This window comes from Bufo bufo, chromosome 4 (assembly GCF_905171765.1).
Source record: "Bufo bufo chromosome 4, aBufBuf1.1, whole genome shotgun sequence".
Taxonomy (NCBI): Eukaryota; Metazoa; Chordata; class Amphibia; order Anura; family Bufonidae; genus Bufo; species Bufo bufo.
In genome coordinates this window covers 553,378,167-553,399,978 of record NC_053392.1, presented here as the reverse complement: position 1 = coordinate 553,399,978, position 21,812 = coordinate 553,378,167, and the positions used below count along the sequence as shown (strand labels likewise).

Here is a 21,812-nt window from a genome sequence, read left to right as displayed (position 1 = left end):
AGTGTCCGTGCTTGCACAATATAGGAAAAAGCACCAGCCTATGTGTGCTCCCATGGTCCCGGCTGATTCTTTTTCATATAGTGTGCAAGCACGACCACCACTGATGGATTGCAGGATGGTCTGTAACCATGGAAACGAGCAGTGTATAATGTGATGGAAAAATAAATCCAGCCAGCAAAGGAAGCAATATGGACAATCACAATACATTAGTAAGTGGCTTGTATTACCTTTCTCTACATGATAAATGCAACTTTCTGAAGTGAGACATCCCCTTTAAAGAGGACCTGTCACCAGAAAATGCAGTGCAGTCTTCAGACAGCGTCTTATATATCAATCTGCTCGGCTCCTCCTGCTCTATATTTTTGCGGAAAATTCAATTAAAGTAGCACTCTCTCAAAACACTTTTATTTTTTGACCTGTTATAAAGGTGCAAGATGTAAACTGTAGTGAATGTAATCTTCTCATCAGTGACCGTATTTGTGAGCTATCCCCTCCCTACTGATCCTCAGCTGTGTCATGTGACCAACTCTCTGATCTCCATCTGAGACAGGACAGGAAGTCATTTACGTCTCTACTCATTCCTATGAGACCGACATTGAGGCCCCCATAGGAATACTTAGAGAAACCGACTTCCTATCCACACATAAGATGCTGTGTTATTTGGAAAGTCTGATTTCTGGTCACATGACACAGCTGAGGATCGGAAGGGAGGGGATAGGCAATGGTAAGCAGATTACATTCTGTACCTTTCTAGTGGATCATAGAATACAATTTTTTTGCAGGAGTTCTTTAAACTTGTCATTTATACATTCAAATCTCTTCTCTTTCTGACTTGATAGCATTCTATGTGTAAGTGTGTATACAGACATAGCTATCAATCAACTCCCCGTGAAAAATAAATCCGAAATGGAGACCTGAATGTATAAATTACAGGTTTCACTGAATCTTTTCCCATAAAACTATATATCGGTCTGCTCAGCCTCTCCTGCTCTATAACATGCTGCCTGCAGAGTGCACTGCACTTCTGGGGGGACAGGTCCTCTTTAAATTCCATCTCTACTACAGAAAACTCCAGTATGGATTTACAAAAAAGGATTACAATAGACAGTTATTTGCACAAAGAAGTGGAAACAAGGGTCCAGAGGTTTCCCTGATATTAAACTGAAGCTCAGCATTTGTCTCGCATCCATTGCTCAGATGGTTCTCTTTATATGCTATACAGGGAGTGCAGAATTATTAGGCAAGTTGTATTTTTGAGGATTAATTTTATTATTGAACAACAACCATGTTCTCAATGAACCCAAAAAACTCATTAATATCAAAGCTGAATATTTTTGGAAGTAGTTTTTAGTTTTAGCTATTTTAGGGGGATATCTGTGTGTGCAGGTGACTATTACTGTGCATAATTATTAGGCAACTTAACAAAAAACTAATATATACCCATTTCAATTATTTATTTTTACCAGTGAAACCAATATAACATCTCAACATTCACAAATATACATTTCTGACATTCAAAAACAAAACAAAAACAAATCAGTGACCAATATAGCCACCTTTCTTTGCAAGGACACTCAAAAGCTTGCCATCCATGGATTCTGTCAGTGTTTTGATCTGTTCACCATCAACATTGCGTGCAGCAGCAACCACAGCCTCCCAGACACTGTTCAGAGAGGTGTACTGTTTTCCCTCCTTGTAAATCTCACATTTGATGATGGACCACAGGTTCTCAATGGGGTTCAGATCAGGTGAACAAGGAGGCCATGTCATTAGATTTTCTTCTTTTATACCCTTTCTTGCCAGCCACGCTGTGGAGTACTTGGACGCGTGTGATGGAGCATTGTCCTGCATGAAAATCATGTTTTTCTTGAAGGATGCAGACTTCTTCCTGTACCACTGCTTGAAGAAGGTGTCTTCCAGAAACTGGCAGTAGGACTGGGAGTTGAGCTTGACTCCATCCTCAACCCGAAAAGGCCCCACAAGCTCATCTTTGATGATACCAGCCCAAACCAGTACTCCACCTCCACCTTGCTGGCGTCTAAGTCGGACTGGAGCTCTCTGCCCTTTACCAATCCAGCCACGGGCCCATCCATCTGGCCCATCAAGACTCACTCTCATTTCATCAGTCCATAAAACCTTAGAAAAATCAGTCTTGAGATATTTCTTGACCCAGTCTTGACGTTTCAGCTTGTGTGTCTTGTTCAGTGGTGGTCGTCTTTCAGCCTTTCTTACCTTGGCCATGTCTCTGAGTATTGCACACCTTGTGCTTTTGGGCACTCCAGTGATGTTGCAGCTCTGAAATATGGCCAAACTGGTGGCAAGTGGCATCTTGGCAGCTGCACGCTTGACTTTTCTCAGTTCATGGGCAGTTATTTTGCGCCTTGGTTTTTCCACACGCTTCTTGCGACCCTGTTGACTATTTTGAATGAAACGCTTGATTGTTCGATGATCACGCTTCAGAAGCTTTGCAATTTTAAGAGTGCTGCATCCCTCTGCAAGATATCTCACTATTTTTGACTTTTCTGAGCCTGTCAAGTCCTTCTTTTGACCCATTTTGCCAAAGGAAAGGAAGTTGCCTAATAATTATGCACACCTAATATAGGGTGTTGATGTCATTAGACCACACCCCTTCTCATTACAGAGATGCACATCACCTAATATGCTTAATTGGTAGTAGGCTTTCGAGCCTATACAGCTTGGAGTAAGACAACATGCATAAAGAGGATGATGTGGTCAAAATACTCATTTGCCTAATAATTCTGCACGCAGTGTATACTTGTCATAGATATGGTCCCCCACTCATGATCCCGAGTGCCTCAAAACTATATATCAGATGTCGGCAACCTCGTGAAACAGCAACTCCCAACATGCGGCAATGACTTCTATGTGAATTCCGAGAACAACTGGGAGTTGTAGTTCCACAGCCGTTGACTGCTAGAGAGTGCCGACCCGTGCTATATATTACAATCGCACATTTTTTTAGGAATGGTCACACTGCAACCTCTTCACCCCTGATTGCTGAGGGTTACGGCAGCCAGAACCCCCTGGCGATCAAGGTATTGTCCCGTAAGACCACCCCTTCAGCGGAGCGAGCGCAGAGACGCACTCATTGCATTGGCCTCGCCTCCTGCCCCATTCAGGTGCCGTTAGGTTTCTACTCTGATGACATCATCTGCAGGAGAATTGATGAGGACTTTATTAGTTAGGGAAGTCATGCTTGTATCGCAGTTGATTCAGGTGACAGATATAAAGTGGGAAATTGTTGATAATGCAGAGTTTAAATGGTTAATCTGCATGTTCTTTCTTCTGCAGGAATCCCTCCCACCTGTCCAGTTTGACTGGAGTAGCAGCGGCCTTACCAACCCCTTAGATGGTACGTCTCTCCGTAGAGCCTCTAGGAACAGAGCTAGACATAAGAAAGCTTCAGAGTCCGCGCAGTCTTCTCTCTGCTGACCTTCCCCCTGTCTTATAGTGTTTTCTTAGGAAATTCAGGCTTTCTTTCTTCAGCCATTAGATGAATGTGTTATATACAATGGCAGATTGTCATTGTAAGGAGTGCTACATTTTAGGCAGATTAGTGCCCAGTAGGGTTAAGGAACCCGGCTTTTTTAGGGTTTGGCGTTAGAGTACTGAAGGAATTCCGTTATAACGGAATTCGTCGACGGAATGCCAAACGGAAGTCTTTAAGAGGCGTTGCGTTTTGATCTGTCATAATAGAAGTCTATGGCCAAGCATAACGGATCCGTTAAGCTTGGCCATAGACTTCAATTATGACGGATTATGATGGATCAAAACGGAATGCCTCTTAAAGACTTCTGTTTTGAATTCCTTCAGCACCCGTACACCGAACCTGAAAAGGTCAGGGTCGCTCATCCCTAGTGCCCATCATATACCGTGTGTAGCGCTCAGCTTCTATTCTAATGTCCTCAGATCCGGTGTTATGTGGTCATTTATTTAATGTATTTATTTATTAACTTATTGCCAGTTGAAGAACAAGGTATGTTCAGTTTGCTGCTCTTTCTTGATATCATTTTTACTGTATTCTTAAACGTTTCCTATATTCTCAGTCTCTTTTCTAGCCTCTTCCTCACGCTTACCAGTATTTTTTTTTTTTTTTTGCCTTTGTAGTCCTTTCTGCTGTCAGTTATTTGCACAATTGACAGCTGAGGGGTGGACCTCATATACACCATTGTAAATAAGCCATACACATTAGATGTACGTCAGCCGAGCAGACCGCCCGACCAACGAGTGTGTATGGAGATCTCCTATCTCCACCCTGACGGCAGATATTGAAGGGGGCAGAGAGACTGGGCGTGTTGGATTTCAACATGCTCAATCCTTTGTCTTTATATGAGATAAGCGGCCACCAGAAGAGTCTGATAGAGGCCAATTCTGCTCTCTCCCTTGAGAATACATGCATTCTTGCAGCCGGGCGTGCATGTTTATGGGATAGTCGGGGGGAATACCTGCTAGCTAAATGAGCGTTTTGGCTGAGATGAATAACCACCTCTAGCTATAAAGGTCCCTGCCTAAGGCTTCATGCACACTGCCGTGGCCATATTGTGAGACCGTAGGGGTTGCTAAAACCTGTCCTGTTAGTACAGATGGCTGTAATAGAGGATTGTCCCTTATGACTTCCACCCTATTAGCCATAGCAGACTGATAGACCCAGCTCATGTGCATTACACAGTCGCCCCATAGATTTAGGAGGGTGCTCTATAATGCCTTATCCAATATAGTCAATCCCTTTAAACTACCAAAAAGAGGGCACACCGCAAATCGGTCTGCAAGGCTGCAAAGTTACTAGAGATGAGACAATCCGCTTCCTAGCCCCAAAACGTAGAACTGGCAGACCCAACCTCAAACTCTGATGCCATTTATCCAAATTAGGTTCTGGAAATCCTGGTAATGGCGGATTATTTCACTCATTTAGTCGTAATGGACATTCACGTATTAATGAGGTACACCATATATGAATAAAAAATAGTCATACCCTGGCCTACTTGCTGACTGTTTCTAGGATGGAACAGTTGTCTTTCTTGCAGAAAGTGAGAAATAATTGAAAAGAATCTGTGCTTAAAGGGAATGTGTCACCAGCAATCTTCGTATCAAACTGTTTATACATAGGCACATAGCTGTGGTCACACCTCCGTAAAGGAGATTCAGCTGTCGGCCAGACAATAAACCTTCCAGAAAACAGCTGGATCACCGCCGGATCTCATTACAGTCACTGGGGATCTGATGGTAACGTAGAGAATTCGGCAACCCCAGATCCTGCGAGGCTGCTCTGTGCTGGAATAGCCGCCGGATCTCCTAGCAGAGATTGAAATGAGACCTAAAACGCAGTTTTTCTTTTGTTGATCTGAGGCTCCATTCCCTAGTTATCATATGTTTTCTTAAGATGCAGATTACGTGTTTGGTGCATTGAGGGCGTCACCGTTGCTCTTGTTGCACCCAAGCTCCACTTCTTTCTGTGGCCTGCTCCTTCCTGGCTACTTTGACAGGTCCAGGCAGTGCAAAGCAGCAAAGGCGGGGCTGGCCACAGAAAGGGGTGAAGCTTGGGTGCAACAAGAGCAGTGGTGACGCCCTCATTGCACTAAAGGCTTACGTTGCAAGTTCTTGTCTTGCTCATTCTTCTCTTTCATCTTGTAGTTTCCTTTCTTTCTTTTAGTACTGTACATGATCATTTAATCTGCTTTTCGTGTGTTAAAGGGAAACATTCCAGGTTATTTTCACAATTATTTGAATCTCGAATCTTGCGGATTTTTGTCACATACCATTTTCTTTTTTATGAAGTTATTATTCATTTCTTAATTTTGTTATTATTTTCACAAGAGAAACTTAGGCTCGCAGGGCTTTATCTAGTGTTTCCCTTTCATAATACATTTCATTACCTGTTTTAGCACAGTTTGCCCATAGTCGGTGCTGCAGACTTGGGCTCCATTCAGACGTCCGTAGAATGTGTCCGCACCCGTTCCGCAATTATCCAGAACAGGGGCGGACCCATTTATTCTCTATGGGGCAGGAATGGATGTGGACAGCACAGTGTGCTGTCCGCATCCGTATTTCCAGAGCACGGCCCTGAACTTCCGGTCCGCGGCTCCAGAATAAAATAGAACATGTCCTATTCTTGTCCGCAATAGCGGACAAGAATAGGCAGTTCTATGGGGGTGCCGGCCGGGTGTATTGCGCATCCGCAATACACTACGGACGTGTGAATGGACCATTAGAGACATGGACACAGAGTTGTTTTCTAGACTACAATGGTCAGTCTGGAGCCTCACTGTGCAGATTTTGGTAGAAGCTGATTTAGGAACTGTCTGTAGAACAGTTTTTGGAAAGAGGGCTTTTTCTTAATAACATTTATCCCCTATGCATGAGATAGGTGTTAAATATTTGATCACTGGGACCCCACAAATCACTGGAATGGGGAGTCCTCTGTTCCTTCCTTTGACCGTAGTGATGAGAAGTTTGAAGAAACGGCTAAGCACTTGGTTGATTTGGTGGAATGGTGTGGACAGGCAGATGCTCGACCATCTCTCCATTCACAACCCCTCATCATTGCGGTTGTGTTGTCCAGGATGCTAGTGGTGCAGCTTCACTACGTCCAGTCATAGTGGCCCGGGAGAGAATAAGCAGGCCATCTGTCTAGCAAGAAGAAATTCAATCTTTGAGAAAAAAGTTTTTGAAGGTAGTTAACGCCATTAATGCTTTAACACCTTAAGGCTTTACTTTTTTCTTTAAACCTAAAGGCCCCTTTACACTGCCTGATGTAGCAAGTGATTGTCGGGACGGAAGCATTTCTTTCCAGCAATCGCTTGCTTGTCAGTGGAGGAGATCGCTGCATTTACATGCAGCAATCCCCTCCACAGTATGGGGAGCAGTAATCACTAATGCCAACACATACAGAATCATTGTTTGCTGGCAGCAAAGGCTTTTTAGACACATTCTGCTGCTGGAGAACAATGCTTTAGGTGTCTGCACCAACAGTCCTATTACTCGATGAACGTGGATGGTCATGTGCTTTGTATCTGCACAGCACTTTACATCACCAACACTATGATGTGTATAAAATGTCACCACTGCAGCCAGTCCTGATCATTAGCCTGCTGAGGACAGTGATTGGCTGCGGCGGTCATGTGCTGTCCACCTACACGGCACTACACATCACCAACACCGTGATCTGCAGGTGTACAAAATGTCACTGCTACAGCCAGTCCTGAACACTAGCCTGCTGAGGACAGTGATTGGCTGCGGCGGTCATGATAATTTGAGGGACTCCTGCCCAGGCCCCTGGAACTGCTGGTGGGGTGCGCCCACCCAGTTCACCCCCCGGGGCCTCTCTGCCTTCTTCCGCAAGGTGTGGGAAACGGGGCTCCCCTGGCGTGACACACCACCTCTGTGACCAGTGTCAGGCGACCCATAAGACCCTAACTTTCCTCCCCATCACAAACACCGTGATCTGCAGGTGTACAAAATGTAACCGCTACAGCCAGTCCTGAGCATTAGCCTGTTGAGGACAGTAATTGGCTGCAGTGGTCTCTTTTCTTTTTATATATACCAGCATGTCTCCTCTGCAGTCTGTAAACAAGCAGCGGGGTTAAAGATGAAAAGTTTGGTTCCATTGGTAAAGCCAAATTTAGCTACATCCTTGAAGGGTTAATAACATTAGCAAATATCTTAATCACATTTTGTGATATATTGTCAAAATGGGGCGCACCAGCCATGGTGTACATAGCCACATCCTTGCCCAGAGGGCAAACCCTGCCTCCTCCTCCGTTTTGCTAACTACTAGAACCTCTTGTACTCAACCTACCGTATATAGGAATAGTGCAGTACAGTACACTTGATGACATCACATCATGACCTGGTGATGTCAATGGCTTCTTGTAATCCGATAACCAATTAACTTATAAGAATGCAGGCTAACATTTGATGTACGTATCAGCGAGGCTAGTGAATCCCACATCATCCTCCACGTTGGGTGTTGTGCAGATACTCTGGGCTGTTTCCCTTTAAGCACTTGGATTGTGTGTCTTTCTTACTTGACTATGCTTATCAGAAAGCTAACCCTAAAGCACTTATTACCTGCTGGAGAGCGGTGGACCATAGATTTTGGCACCCTCCTCAGCGGCTTTTGTCAATAACCATGTAAGATGTTGGTCTTTTCTCCTTTATGATAGTGACAATATGCATGTTTAAGTGTGTGTGTCTTACCCCCTTTTTACACACAAACTCCTTCCCCTTGGCTTACCTTCTTTACGGCTGAATACCCAACACGGTCAATGACTTTCAAGCTAGTGGAGGGTCTACTCTTCTGAATCTTGATTTCTTTGGACCCGTGGATGACAGTGGCTTTAACAGCACCACCACTATCCCAGGTCAGCTGAGTGTCAAAATGATTGCCTTAGAAAAGCATGAGCACTTCACTGTGACTTTCCTACAAACAAGAAACCCCCGTCTTGGTTTTCTCTCTCATGTGTAATTCTCATCGGTGTATGTCGCAAGCTCCTTAAAGGGGTTGTACGAGGATTAGAAGAACATAGCCTCCTTCTTCCATGGACAGTGCCGCCCCTGTCCACCTGTGGTATTGCAGCTGAGCAGCATTCACTTCGGTGAACCTGCAGCTTTCCAGTTGTAAAACTACAACTCCCACCATGCCCTGCTGTAGGCTGAAAGCTGTAGGCAGTCTGGGGATGCTAGGAGTTGTAGTTTTTCAACAGCTGGAGAGCCTGAGGTTGGCCATCCCTGGTGTAGTTGATCTGCAATTCCAGACGCAACCTTAAGACAGGTGTGGTGATGTATCTGGAGGAATGCAGCCACATTTTCTAATCCTGGGCAATTCCTTTAAGAAAATATTGCAGAGCCCTATTGTTACTGGGGTGGGGGGGGGGGGGGGGAGTCTTTATAAGAGTATCGTCTTGTGAGTACAAATAAGATTGATTTTTAGCACTGAGGTTTGGAAAGTATATTAGAGCATTATACTATGTAGTCCACCTATCCTATGTGATATTGTCTATACTTCACAATAAAGTCATACAAACAATATATCCCAGTCGGTATATTGTTTTTTTTTTATTGCTATCAGACAGTAACTGGTTTTGCATGCTCCTGAACTATTATAAATTATCATTTTATTCCCCTCCCTCCGCCTCTCCTTTAAAGGCTATGGACACCTTTTGGAGGCAATTTTTGTTTATGATTGCATTTTACTGATTTTTGGCTAAAAAAATTGTGTTCAATTGGCCTTTATTAAAAATATTGAGCCATTCTGTCACAAAGAGTTAACTGTTTTTCTAGCTGTGTGACTAGTACATTCATCTAATAAACCTTATCTCTAAATTTTACTTAGAGGTCATAAACACATTCTTACCAATAAGATAAGAACTGAGCTATAATCAGTGTTTATAATGCCAGAGAGCAGAGATAAGGAGCCCGTCAGCTCCCCAACTGACGGGAAAGGCAGAAAATCCACAGGCTGCTTCTAGAGCATCTCAGCTCTGTACAAAAAGATATTTTGAATACAGGCCAATTACAAAAATGATTTTAGCTCAAAATGAGTACAATGCAATAATTAAAAACAATTGCCCCTAAAGGTGTACAGTACATAGCCTTTAAGGGGTTTTCCAGGACTTGGCAATTGCCGCAGTTAATTTCAGTACAGGAAGTGCTTTCTTATCTACATCCTGTTGTAAAAAACGGTCCTGAGCTGAGACGTTATGGAAAAGCATTAGGGATACACGCCATTGGACGATTTATCAGAATTGTCAAGCCGAGAATCGGGCCTTGATGTGCATATGAACCAATAAGTGCAGCTTTCATTTTTGCACACACAAAAAAAATACTTTTTGTGGGCCAGAATAGGACATGTGTTGTCATTTGTAAAACATGTCCTATTCTGGTCCGCAAAATGCAGACCACGGAACCATTGAAGTAAATGGGTCTTCAAAAAAATATGGATGTATTCCTATTCTGCGGACCGCAAAGTATATGGCCATGCACCTGTAGCCTGACTTCAAGCAGGAGGTCAATTTAGACTGTTTCTGCACTTTACCAAATAAAATGAACCTCTGCAAATTTTGAAGCCTGGAGTTCCCCTTTAAGAAAGCCAAATAAATCATTGATTTTGCCATTTTGTGTGAAGGTGTGTGTGTTTTATAATTGTGACTGTTTGTGATGCAATGTCTTTGTATCAGTCACATTTACATGACATCTCAGCCTCCACATAGTAACCTAGCCAGTATCTTTTACACGAGCGATACGGATTGTGCCAGGATCTGTTCAGGGAAAAACGGATGGTTTTGTACGGAAGTTCAATCATTTTTTTTTTTATTGCATTTTTTTTAATTCCATCCGGATTGCATGGATTTTTCATGCATGTGAAGAATAACAATCTACATCTCCTAGTAACCGTCAGTGAAAAACACATTGCCTCCAGACACCTTCCGTTTTTTGTTTTTTTTACGCAAGCACCATTCACTTCTATGAACCCAGAGCTGCGTGAAAAACGCACAATATAGAACTCCTAAACGCAGAAATGATGCGTGAAAAATGACCCATTGAAATGAATACTAACCTATTCAGTCCGGACACTATGCGTTCATTACACGTATCGGGCCCGAACGGAAAACTCGCTTGTGTGAAAGAGCCCTAACCCAACAAGGATTAGTTATCCCCTCCGTGCCAGTCTAAACTATTCTGATCTGCCCAAAGCAGCTACCATTCAGAGCAATGCGTGCACGTCGTCATCTCCGTGCTTGGGTCCATGGAGTATGAATGTACAGTACAGTTTGGACACACCTTCTCATTCAAAGAGTTTTCTTTATTTTCATGACTATGAAAATTGTAGATTCACACTGAAGGCATCAAAAATCTGCATTAACACATGTGGAATTATATACATAACAAACAAGTGTGAAACAACTGAAAATATGTCATATTCTAGGTTCTTCAAAGTAGCCACCTTTTGCTTTGATTACTGCTTTGCACACTCTTGGCATTCTCTTGATGAGCTTCAAGAGGTAGTCCCCTGAAATGGTTTTCACTTCACAGGTGTGCCCTGTCAGGTTTAATAAGTGGGATTTCTTGCCTTATAAATGGGGTTGGGACCATCAGTTGCGTTGAGGAAAAGTCAGGTGGATACACAGCTGATAGTCCTACTGAATAGACTGTTAGAATTTGTATTATGGCAAGAAAAAAGCAGCTAAGTAAAGAAAAACGAGTGGCCATCATTACTTTAAGAAATGAAGGTCAGTCAGTCAGCCGAAAAATTGGGAAAACTTTGAAAGTAAGGGCTATTTGACCATGAAGGAGAGTGATGGGGTGCTGCGCCAGATGACCTGGCCTCCACAGTCACCGGACCTGAACCCAATCGAGATGGTTTGGGGTGAGCTGGACCGCAGAGTGAAGGCAAAAGGGCCAACAAGTGCTAAGCATCTCTGGGAACTCCTTCAAGACTGTTGGAAGACCATTTCAGGGGACTACCTCTTGAAGCTCATCAAGAGAATGCCAAGAGTGTGCAAAGCAGTAATCAAAGCAAAAGGTGGCTACTTTGAAGAACCTAGAATATGACATGTTTTCAGTTGTTTCACACTTGTTTGTTATGTATATAATTCCACATGTGTTAATTAATAGTTTTGATGCCTTCATAGTCATGGAAATAAAGAAAACTCTTTGAATGAGAAGGTGTGTCCAAACTTTTGGTCTGTACTGTATGTGATTAGCATTGCTTAGCCTTTCCGCATCTTTTCATGTGTATAATTGTGAGCGCTTCTCGTCCCGCAGTCTTATTACTTGATGTGAAAGGTGAAATACCAGAAGATCTGTATTACAATCCGGTCTTAGATGTGTGATTAAAGTGTAGATCTTCTTCCTGTGTACTGCGGTGTTACCGAGGGCGGAAGCCTGTAATATCAATTACTTGGTACACGCTAAAGAGGCTTCTCTAATCACAGACCAGGCCTTTAATAAAAATGGATTTTGCCAGGGGGATTTGTCTCCGACTGCTCATTTCCACTTCAGGGGAAATTTAGTATTAAATACGGACATGTAAAATGTCAGGTTAGTACAACTAAACAGAGGTGGGTCCTGGGCAGGGAACGCCCATATGACAACCTCTTTTACAAACTGAACGCACAGAGTTGGGTCCTGGGCAGGGAACGCCCATATGACAACCTCTTTTACATACTTAACGCACAGAGGTGGGTCCTGAGCAGGGAACGCCCATATGACAACCTCTTTTAGAGCGCTTATCCCATGAGTAATGTAAAACATGAAAATCAGACAATCATCATATAGTACATGACAATCTCTTTCTAACAAAGTGAGAACCAGCCTTGTACCTCACATGGGTCCAGAGATCTTCCCATTCATAGCTTCAATTGCTCTGCTAGATTATCTTCGGCCTGGTAGCTCGGGGGAGGGGGGGATTTCTGCAGGGCTCTCACTTTTACAGCTCAGGGGGGCGTGTCCTTTTTAATACAGCTATCTCCCTGTATCTGTCAAAGCTTCTAACAGTAGACATAATGGAGGTAGAATAATGGAATTGAGCACGTGGGACCACCTCAGCGATACTGAGGTGGACAAAAAAAAAATGAAAAGAACAAACAGCAGGTGGCGCTATGCAGAGGTTTTATTGAGCAACTCAGTGGCTATTCAAAATTTTTAATTACATGCAATTACAAAAGTATTCAGATCCAAGTTCTGGCTTGAAAAATGGAGAATGTTTTTGGTGCAACAATCTAAATGAATAGGGGGCTTATTGCGCTTTAGCATTCATACTCCCATACACCGCTGTGTATGGGAGTACAGACTTCCCTGCGGCCGCACTGAGCGCTGTACAGGCCATAGCATTGCTGCTTTCCTAAAGCCTGGCATATATTGGCTATGTCAGGCTTAGAGCGGGCACAGATAGGAGGAGCGATATCTCCTGCCCTGTGCTTGATCTGCTCTGCTAATAGCCTCATTGGTACAGGGCAGGAGCTCACGTATAAGACATCACTCCTCTTCTTGGGCCAGCTCTGCTAAAGCCTGACATAGCCCCTCTATGCCAGGCTTTAGGAGAGCAGTGCTGCTCCAGCCTATACAGCACTCAGACCCAGGGTTGCCAACCAGAATTATTCTTTTTTTCTGAACTATTTATCCCAGAACCATGGACAGCCAACTTATTACCATAATGAATGATAAAGATGAACTAATCCATGTCTGTAGCTCAATATACTGATAAGCACTCATTGCCAGCATTTACTGTGAGCTGTAAAATGATGATGATTACCACTACAATCTAGTCACGACCATCAGCCTAAAAAAAAAATCACGGACACATTTTTATTTTTATTTTTCATTGACAACGGAAAAAAGTTGCCTATTTTCACAGACTGTCCAGAAATTTTGGGATGGTTGGCAACCCTGCTCAGTGAAGCCGTACTCCCATACACAGCAATATGCAGAAGTACAGCGTAATAGGCACCTGAACATTAGGTGCCTATTTAGCTGGGAAAACGGTAAAAATAAAGTATATTACAAACATACATTTTATGGCATTTACAATAGTTGTTAATAAAGTATAGGTTTAGGTTACCCTTTAATGTATTTGTATAGCGGTCAGTGCTTTGTTTTTCTGATACAGAGCTCCTGCACCCATCACCAGAGGGAGCCTAGAGACTAAGGGGTTCATTTATTAAACAGAAATGTGCCTATATTAGGCGTATTTCTGGCGCAGATTGCGGGGCAAAGGTCCGTTTCATTTAGCATTTTCTTATGCATAGAAAATGGTCTAAATGTAAGACGACAAGGGAGCCGGCCCCTCTACATAACTGGATCCAGCGCCAGCGCAGCGGCTTAAGACCGGTGTCTAAAACATCAGTCTTAATAAATGTGCCTCTAACTGCATGTTTATACCTTATACAACTCGGCAATAAGGGCCCATTCACACTGGCAGATGGACACTATATTAAGCTGGTTAATGGTCACCTAGCTCCATTTAGGGTCCATTCACACATCCGCAACTGTTTTGCAATCCGCAAAACACGGACAGCGGCCATGTGCGCTCCGCATTTTGTGGACCGCACGTGGCCGGCACTATAATAGAAATGCCTTTTCTTGTCCGTGGCTGCGGACAACAATAGGACATGTTTTTTGCGGGGCTGCGGAACGGAAGTGCACATGCGGACAGCACACTGTGAAAATGAATGGGTTCGCACCCATTTTGCTGACGTGTGAATGGACCCTTCCATGAAGCAGTGAGTCGCTGTACGGGAATCATTAATGTTCATACACATACTGTTACATTGCTATCAGCATATCTCTTTAGTATTTGCATGAAATATGCGTTCAGCTGACAAACGAGCGTTTGCGTGTTTGTCAGCTGATCAGCGCGCGTTTACATGGGCCAGTTACTGGGAATGTAGCAGGGGTGACCCTTGTGAATGGACTTCACAGGTGTTTAGAATAAGTCATCAATATAAGATCGGCGGGGGTCCGACTCCCAGCACCCTCATCAACCTGCTGTGGGCGAGCAATAGGACCTTTCTAGGCCTGTGACCCCATGCTGATCGGTCACATGACCTTTCTGCAGCTCAGTCCCATTCACGTGAGTGCAGTCCCACGCACCGCCACTTCTCAATGTACTGTTCTCTGCCTTGTACACAAACCAACTGTTCAGCAGTCAGCCCCCCACTAATTTGGTATTGGTGACCTGTCCCAAGAATAATCCATCGATTATTTAAAGGGGCATTTCCATCTCTGACATATATGGCCAATGGACTGGATATGCCGCTAATGACGGATAGATGAAGTGTCTCACCTGAGGGACCTGCTCCTATATTAAGAATAGGGCCCTGTCTCCTCGCTGCGGTGACAGGAGAGGTGGCTGCGCATGAGCGGCTTTCTCCATTCACACCTGTGGGGGTTACACGAAAAGCTGAGCACACTTGCTCCCTCTCTTCGTGACTATAGGACTAAGGCTTCTATTTATTTATTTATTTACTTATTTATTTATTATTATTTTAGGTGGAAATGCCCTTTAATATTGATAAAACAATACATTTATATATAGGTTAAATACACATTGTGATGTATTCCATCAGCACCATTGTATTACATGAATGTAGTGATGGGGGAGGGGGGGGGAGCTGTAATACCAGACAAGAGGGATGCTCGTTCTGGAAGAGAGCAGCCATGTTTTTCTTTCTTACACATCCCTTTGAACAAGACCCTCAACCATAAACTTTGATGCTGTATTAATAAAAATCCATAGAGGGAGATTTATCTAAACTGGTGCAAAGGGAAAATTGGCATATTTGTCCATAGCAACCATTCAGATTCAACCTTACATTATTCAGAACTCCTTTTGGAAAATGAAAAGATCAATCTGATTGGATGCTCTAGGCAACTAAGTTTTCCTTTACACCAGTTTTGGTAAGGCTACTTTCACACTAGCGTTTTTCTTTTCCGGCATAGAGTTCCGTCCTAGGGGCTCAATATCGGAAAAGAACTGATCAGTTATATCCCCATGCATTCTGAATGGAGAGCAAACCGTTCAGGATGCATCAGGATGTCTTCAGTTCAGTCTTTTTGACTGATCAGGACGGAGATAATACTGCAGTATTATCCCCCAGAAGGGGGAGCTCTAGTCTTTAAATTTTAGATTAGGTTAGGCAGGGATCCCGTCACGGAGAGGAATATCTGCAGACTCATCTGAACCGCGACCGTAAATGGTGGAGAGTCGTGTTTAAGATATCTAAAGATGAAAACAATGACTGAAAACGACTGACTAAGCGACCCCTAAACATAAAACTCCATAAAGGAAAAACTATATTGCTAGAATATTAGGCAAAAGGTTGATGGATAAATGTTAGGGTACGCAGAATATATGGGTGGAATTTAACCCCTAGCTCTGCCTAGGGATCCTGCTATACCTAGGATTTTAAAGTTTTCCTTTGTTCTCCCGCTTTATGTTATACTACTTTTAATATAAGAAAATAAATAAACGTTATGTTTTAAGTTGACCAGAAACGGGAGTTTATTAGTCTAGGCAACTAGACTATTTGAATTATATAATTAGATTTTCCTGGGTCTAAAGGGTCTTTGACATTTGTAATACTGCAGTATGCTACGGCTTTATCTCCGGCCAAAAAAACCTGAAGACTTGCCTGAATCCCGGATCTGGCATTTTTTCCCATAGGAATGTATTAGTGCCAGATCTGTTTTTACGGATGACACCGAAAAGTCTGATCCGGCATTTTAATGCATTTGTAAGACTGATCAGTCTTACAAATGCCATCAGTTGGCATACGTTTTGACGGATCCGGCAGGCAGTTCTGGCGACGGAACTGCTTGCCGGATAACTCTGCCGCAAGTGTGAAAGTACCCTAAGTCTCCCCCCCCCCCCCCCCCCCCCCCTCCATAGTCTACAGATAAAGTATTTGACATGTGACAGGATAATACATGGGGTTCACGGGGTTCCCTAAAATGTAGTTTTCAGTTCTCAGCAAGCTAATGTTTGGTCTCTTCCAGGATTGCCTTCCAACTCCTCTCACGTTACTAACAAATTCACTAATTATACACTTTTTAACTCTTCAGGGACTTTTGGTCACATTGAGATACCTAAAAAAAAAAAAAAAAATCTTCACTCTTAGCGGTCTTTTCAGAAATCCTGCCCCTGAAAGAGGAGATATCGTCTCATCTACTTTCTGTGGTTTTCAAATTAACCCTTCAGCACACAACTTGTTTCTGGGAAAGTCATAGAGCTTGCTGAACATTTGGGAGTGGTTTTGCCCGTTTTGTGTAGCGACCATGCCTCGGAACTCGCAGGTTGACCGACACTAAAGCCTGACCAAGCCACTCACTTGGTCTTTAACTGACTGCAGTCAATCAGATCCGATTTAACACCGTAAAAAAAATGAATTGTAATCCTTCCGCTTTGGTCTTTAAGATATCACCAGGACATATACATTACAATACACATAGGCATGCACAATAAGTATAGTTCTGGTCAGCTTGTTCTGGAAGTTCCCAGGCATGTGAAAGTAGCTGGTGGTGCAGTGGTGGCTGTCAAATTTAGTTACATCAAGTAACGTGGATTATTTATATATATATATATCTGTGTTTAGTTGGGATTTGGTGGCATTACAGGTGAACTGTTTAATTTCTTCTTCTCCTCAACTTAATCATCTAGGAACAAGAAGAATGGAGAGTTTTTCCAGGCATGTAGTGCTCCAGAAGGGTAGACCTCCATTCCAGTGTTTGGCACCTCTGTGGTTTCCTTAAAGGGATTGTCCAGCTTTTTGCTTATTAAATCTGCCCCAAGTCATTGGGACCCATGGGGAAATCCATAAGCACCTGGTCCCTGGCTCCTTGGCTCTCTTCACTGGGCCTTAAGTCTCTTTCTAGCATCTTACAGCAGGGACGGGATCATGTTCCCCAATGAAGCCAGTGACTGGCCTCAGCAGTAACGTGTCCAAGCTGCATGTTGCTACTGGATCACGTGTCGCTTGGGGATGCGTCACCGCTGAGGCCAGTCACTGGCTGCAGTGGTGCACATGACCCCGCCTGTGCAGGAAGGTGAAGGAGATAGGACAGGAGCTGAAACGGAGCAGCGAGGAGCAGGTAACCATGGATTTCTTCACAAGTCTAGATGACTGGGGGCATTAAAAAAATTTAAATAAATGGGTAACCTCTTTAAGAACAGACATAGTTAAGGTGTATTTAAAGTGCATGTTCAGCACTTTACAAGTATGTCTGTTATTAGAGAAGTTTCCTTTCTAGTCTATCCAATGAAGGAAAGAGACAGAGCAGCAGAAGTTCTAATTTATAACCCTTTCATCTTAACCCCCATTATCCAGAGCCACAGCGTTCTAACACATGGGCGACCCTGGCTTGTCCACGTATAACATGGTCGGTATGTAATACTACATAAGGACGGTGATCTTCACAGACTGCAGAGATCAGCAGATCGCTGGACCAGCCTCGAAATGAAGTGGATGTCTTCATGAGACACTTCTTTGATGTATCTTGAAGGGGTTATCCCATTGCAAACGCCTTTCCCCTGTCCACAGCATAGGGGATAAATTAAACGTCATATTTTTACTGCATGTAAAAACAAACAAAAAAAAATGTATAAAAGCCCAAAGGTGAAATTGCTGTTTTTCTGTTTGCCACTCCCTTTGAAAATAAAAGCAAAAAAATTATAAGCAACCCATAATGATGCTCTTGAAAAGTACAACTTGGCCCATGCCAACGCACAGCCCTTCACACGGCTACACCAATGGAAATTTAAGCTATTGCTCTTGAAATGTGAAAATGAAAAAAAATTGCTTAATCCTAATAATATGCTATTAAGGGGTTAATAAACGGCTTTCTCCACAACCCTTGTGTGTTCCGTCCTCTTCTGAAGAAGCGTGTTCTGTTGATTTGTGGATGTCCCTAATGCTTCAGCGAGCTTGTGTAGTGGCTAGTCGTAGATTTCTAGCAGTGGTTTAGTGCGTCGCACTACTTTAAGTATCTGAGAGCGGCCATTGCTTATTTATATAAGTAAATTTGAGGCACACAATATTTTGAGTTGCAAAAATGGGGCATTTATTCATTAGCATATAATGCTGTCATCCATAGGCCCAATCTTTTTCAAGTTGTACACATATTTGGCAGAAACCGTACGTTTCGGTCGCGCAGGACCTTCATCTGCGGTTTTATCTGCTCAGACGGATGTGTGTAAGTGGGGCGCTGGATGCATCCAGCGCCCCACTTACACACATCCGTCTGAGCAGATAAAACCGCAGATGAAGGTCCTGCGCGACCGAAACGTACGGTTTCTGCCAAATATGTGTACAACTTGAAAAAGATTGGGCCTATGGATGACAGCATTATATGCTAATGAATAAATGCCCCATTTTTGCAACTCAAAATATTGTGTGCCTCAAATTTACTTATATATTTATTGGCTATCTATAGCCCTTGATTGGCACCTAATCGGAACAAATAGAGTGCGGTTCTCAATTACTTTAAAAAATTGCTTATTTATAGGCCCATGTCAGCAGACGTACGGCCGTCTGCAGACCTTTTCAGCTATGATCTCTTTTCGTCCTCCTTCCTTTCTTGTACTATACACATATACAGTATGTCGTACATATTTATCAGTTTATGTACGACAGCATTGCTTCCATTATCACAGTACAACCTTCATGGATAGATCCAGTATCTGCCACTGAATCCTGATACCATCGGCGCTCGGATGCTTAAAGGAGTGTGAGGACTGTGGCGTGTTTTTTTTGTGATCGGTTGAGCTGACTAGTCTCCGTCTCTGCTGACTTCTTCCATCACTGATTATCATTTTATACTGAAAGGTGTGGATCCCGAGCTGTACGCACTGACGACGGCGAAGGTGGAGTGCTCCAGTGCCAGCAGCAAGGCGACTGACGCATTTGCAAGACTGATGTCCACAGCAGAAACCACAAGCACATCGGCAAGGTAAACAGTTGGACCTCTTAGATCTCTGCAGGTCCTGGAGGGCACATAATCACAGTATGTCAGTTTAAGGGTCCATTCAGACGTCCGTAAGTGTTTTGCGGTCCGCGTGCATTATGCAGACCGCTCATGTCCCCATGATAGAAATGCCTATTCTTGTCCGCGATTGCAGACAAGAGTAGGACCAGCTCTATCTTTTTTGCAGGGCCGCGGGACGGAACTACGGATGCGGACAGCATACTGTGTGCTGTCCACACCTTTTGCAGCCCCATTGAAATGAATGAGTCCGCACCCGTTCCACAAAATTGCGGAACGCACGTGGAGCCAGAAATATGGACGTGTGAATGGACTGCTTTTGAAATGATCATAAAAATTTTTTTCACGTTCAGCATTCTGTTCCAGTTCATTTCCATAACATATAATAGTTAGTCATAGAGTTAAGTGACAAAATTATGGATGCCTGCAGTCACCACTAGGGGGTGCGTACTGTATACAGATTGAAGGGCAATTAAAAAACTGATGACTTATCCTCAGGCTAGATTACCAGTATCTGCTCAGTGGGGTCTGACTCTCGGCATCTGCGCTGATTGGCTGTTGGAAGGGGCTGTGGCACCCTAGGGAGTACTGCAGCCTCTTCCTAGGCCAGTGATGTCATGTCCACCGGTCACATGGCAGCTCAGTCCCATTCAATAGAATGGATCTCTGCTGCAATACCAAACACAAACCACAATGCTGTGTACAGTGCTGTGCTTGGTACACTATGAAGAGGCCACAGCGCTTGTCCGAGCCCCATGGCCTCATCACACAGCTAATCATAGGGGTTCTGGGGTCGGACCCCTCACTGATCTGATATTGATTACCTATCCCGAGAATACCTCGTCTGTATTTAACTCCCAGAAAACCCCTTTAATATTACTCCTATTGAATGAATTATAATAAACTAGTTCCCCCAAGTACTCTCTGTGGACTGCCATTTTATCACAAAAGGATGCTCAAAGTTCAAGGGATTTTTTTTTAGACTTTTATATTGATGACCTATTCTCAGGATAGGTCATCAGTATCTGATCGGTGGGGGTCCGACAACTGGGACACCCGCCGATCAGCTGTTTGAGAAGACACGAAGCTTCTTGCAGCTTAGCCTAGGTCATGTGATGTCACTTTTATTGATCACATGGCCTGCAATACCAAGCACAGCCACTATACAATGTACGGCGCTGTGCTTGGTAAGTTGAGAGGAGGCCGTGGCACTGCTGTGAGCATTGGTTCCTTCTCAAACAGCTGATCGGCAGGGGTCATGGGTGTCGGGGGCCCCCCCACCAATTACATATTGATAGATTATCAGTAAAAAAGTCCGGGAAAACCCTTTTAAAGAACATCAACAATTTCCTAAGTATTGTAATACAGACTATAAATGGAGGCATTAAGCTACTGATTTACTTTGATATTAACCACTCGGATGCAGTTCTATGAGCATTTTTCTCGTAGACGCTTCCTGCGCTCAGTGCGTTGCCGTTGTGGATCGGCATCAGTTCTAACCTTGTTGCGGGTCTCTATGGTAACCGAGAAAGAGTGACTTCTACAGCTGGCATCCAGCATGCCAGGTTTATGCGTCTAGACAGGGAGCCTGCTGACCCCAGCATTTGCTGCACCAGCACTCGCGTTCTTACATATGCTAATTGTGACTTTGCCGTGAAGCCCGGGACCGTCCTGTGGGAATTATATTGTAGTCTGTTTGATCACATGTTAACAAAGGCAGAAAGGAGGAAGGAGACGTGTTGAGGGCATACACGGGTAGACGTGTCCTCCTCCTGCTACATCCAGAAATCTGCATTACATCTAACACTTAGCTGCTTGTATCCTTGGATTTCTTCTCTATATACTGGTTACTCCTCATTTGTGTCTTGCCTTTTTGCTTTATTCTTTTTGCAAGTGGCAGAAGTAATGAATTAATTATTTGAAATAATATGAGTTAATTATCCTTTGTGGTTCTTTTTGCTCTTAATAAATCGGAGCTTTAGGTAATAATCTATAGAGAATTACTTGTATCGCGCTCTTTATGGGTGGCATCGATTCTAGGCATAGAGAAGAGCAGGGAATTTAAAGTGTAGCTATTATTTTTCTCTATTTTTGATCTGAATAGGTCAAAAATTTTGTGCAGATTAATGTCAGAATATGTCCTTTTCTTGGGTGTGTTTTTTTTTTTATCTTCAGATTCCTTAAAGGGGTTTTCTAGGATTTAAATTTTGATGACCTATCCTTAGGTCATCAATATTAGATTGGCAGGGGTCACCTCCCAGCACCCCAGTCGATCAGCTGGTTAAAGAAAAGCCGCGAGCGCAGCCATCCCTTCA

General features: G+C 43.4%; 1 protein-coding gene across 3 annotated transcripts in view; it reads left to right on the top strand.

Annotated features, from left to right (window-relative positions):
* Positions 1 to 21,812, top strand: part of AFTPH (aftiphilin) — a 98,355-nt gene that overhangs the window by 41,446 nt on the left and 35,097 nt on the right. For 2 of the 3 annotated variants that reach the window (XR_005778515.1, XM_040430112.1), the window contains exons 7-9: positions 3,313 to 3,373; positions 8,298 to 8,381; positions 19,341 to 19,464. Coding sequence is in view for 2 of the 3 variants with exons in the window: in XM_040430112.1 (XP_040286046.1) it covers positions 3,313 to 3,373; positions 8,298 to 8,381; positions 19,341 to 19,464 (269 nt within the window). In the remaining variant the exon portion in view is untranslated. The remainder of the gene's footprint in view (positions 1 to 3,312; positions 3,374 to 8,297; positions 8,382 to 19,340; positions 19,465 to 21,812) is intronic. The other variant, XM_040430114.1, reaches the window with a different exon arrangement.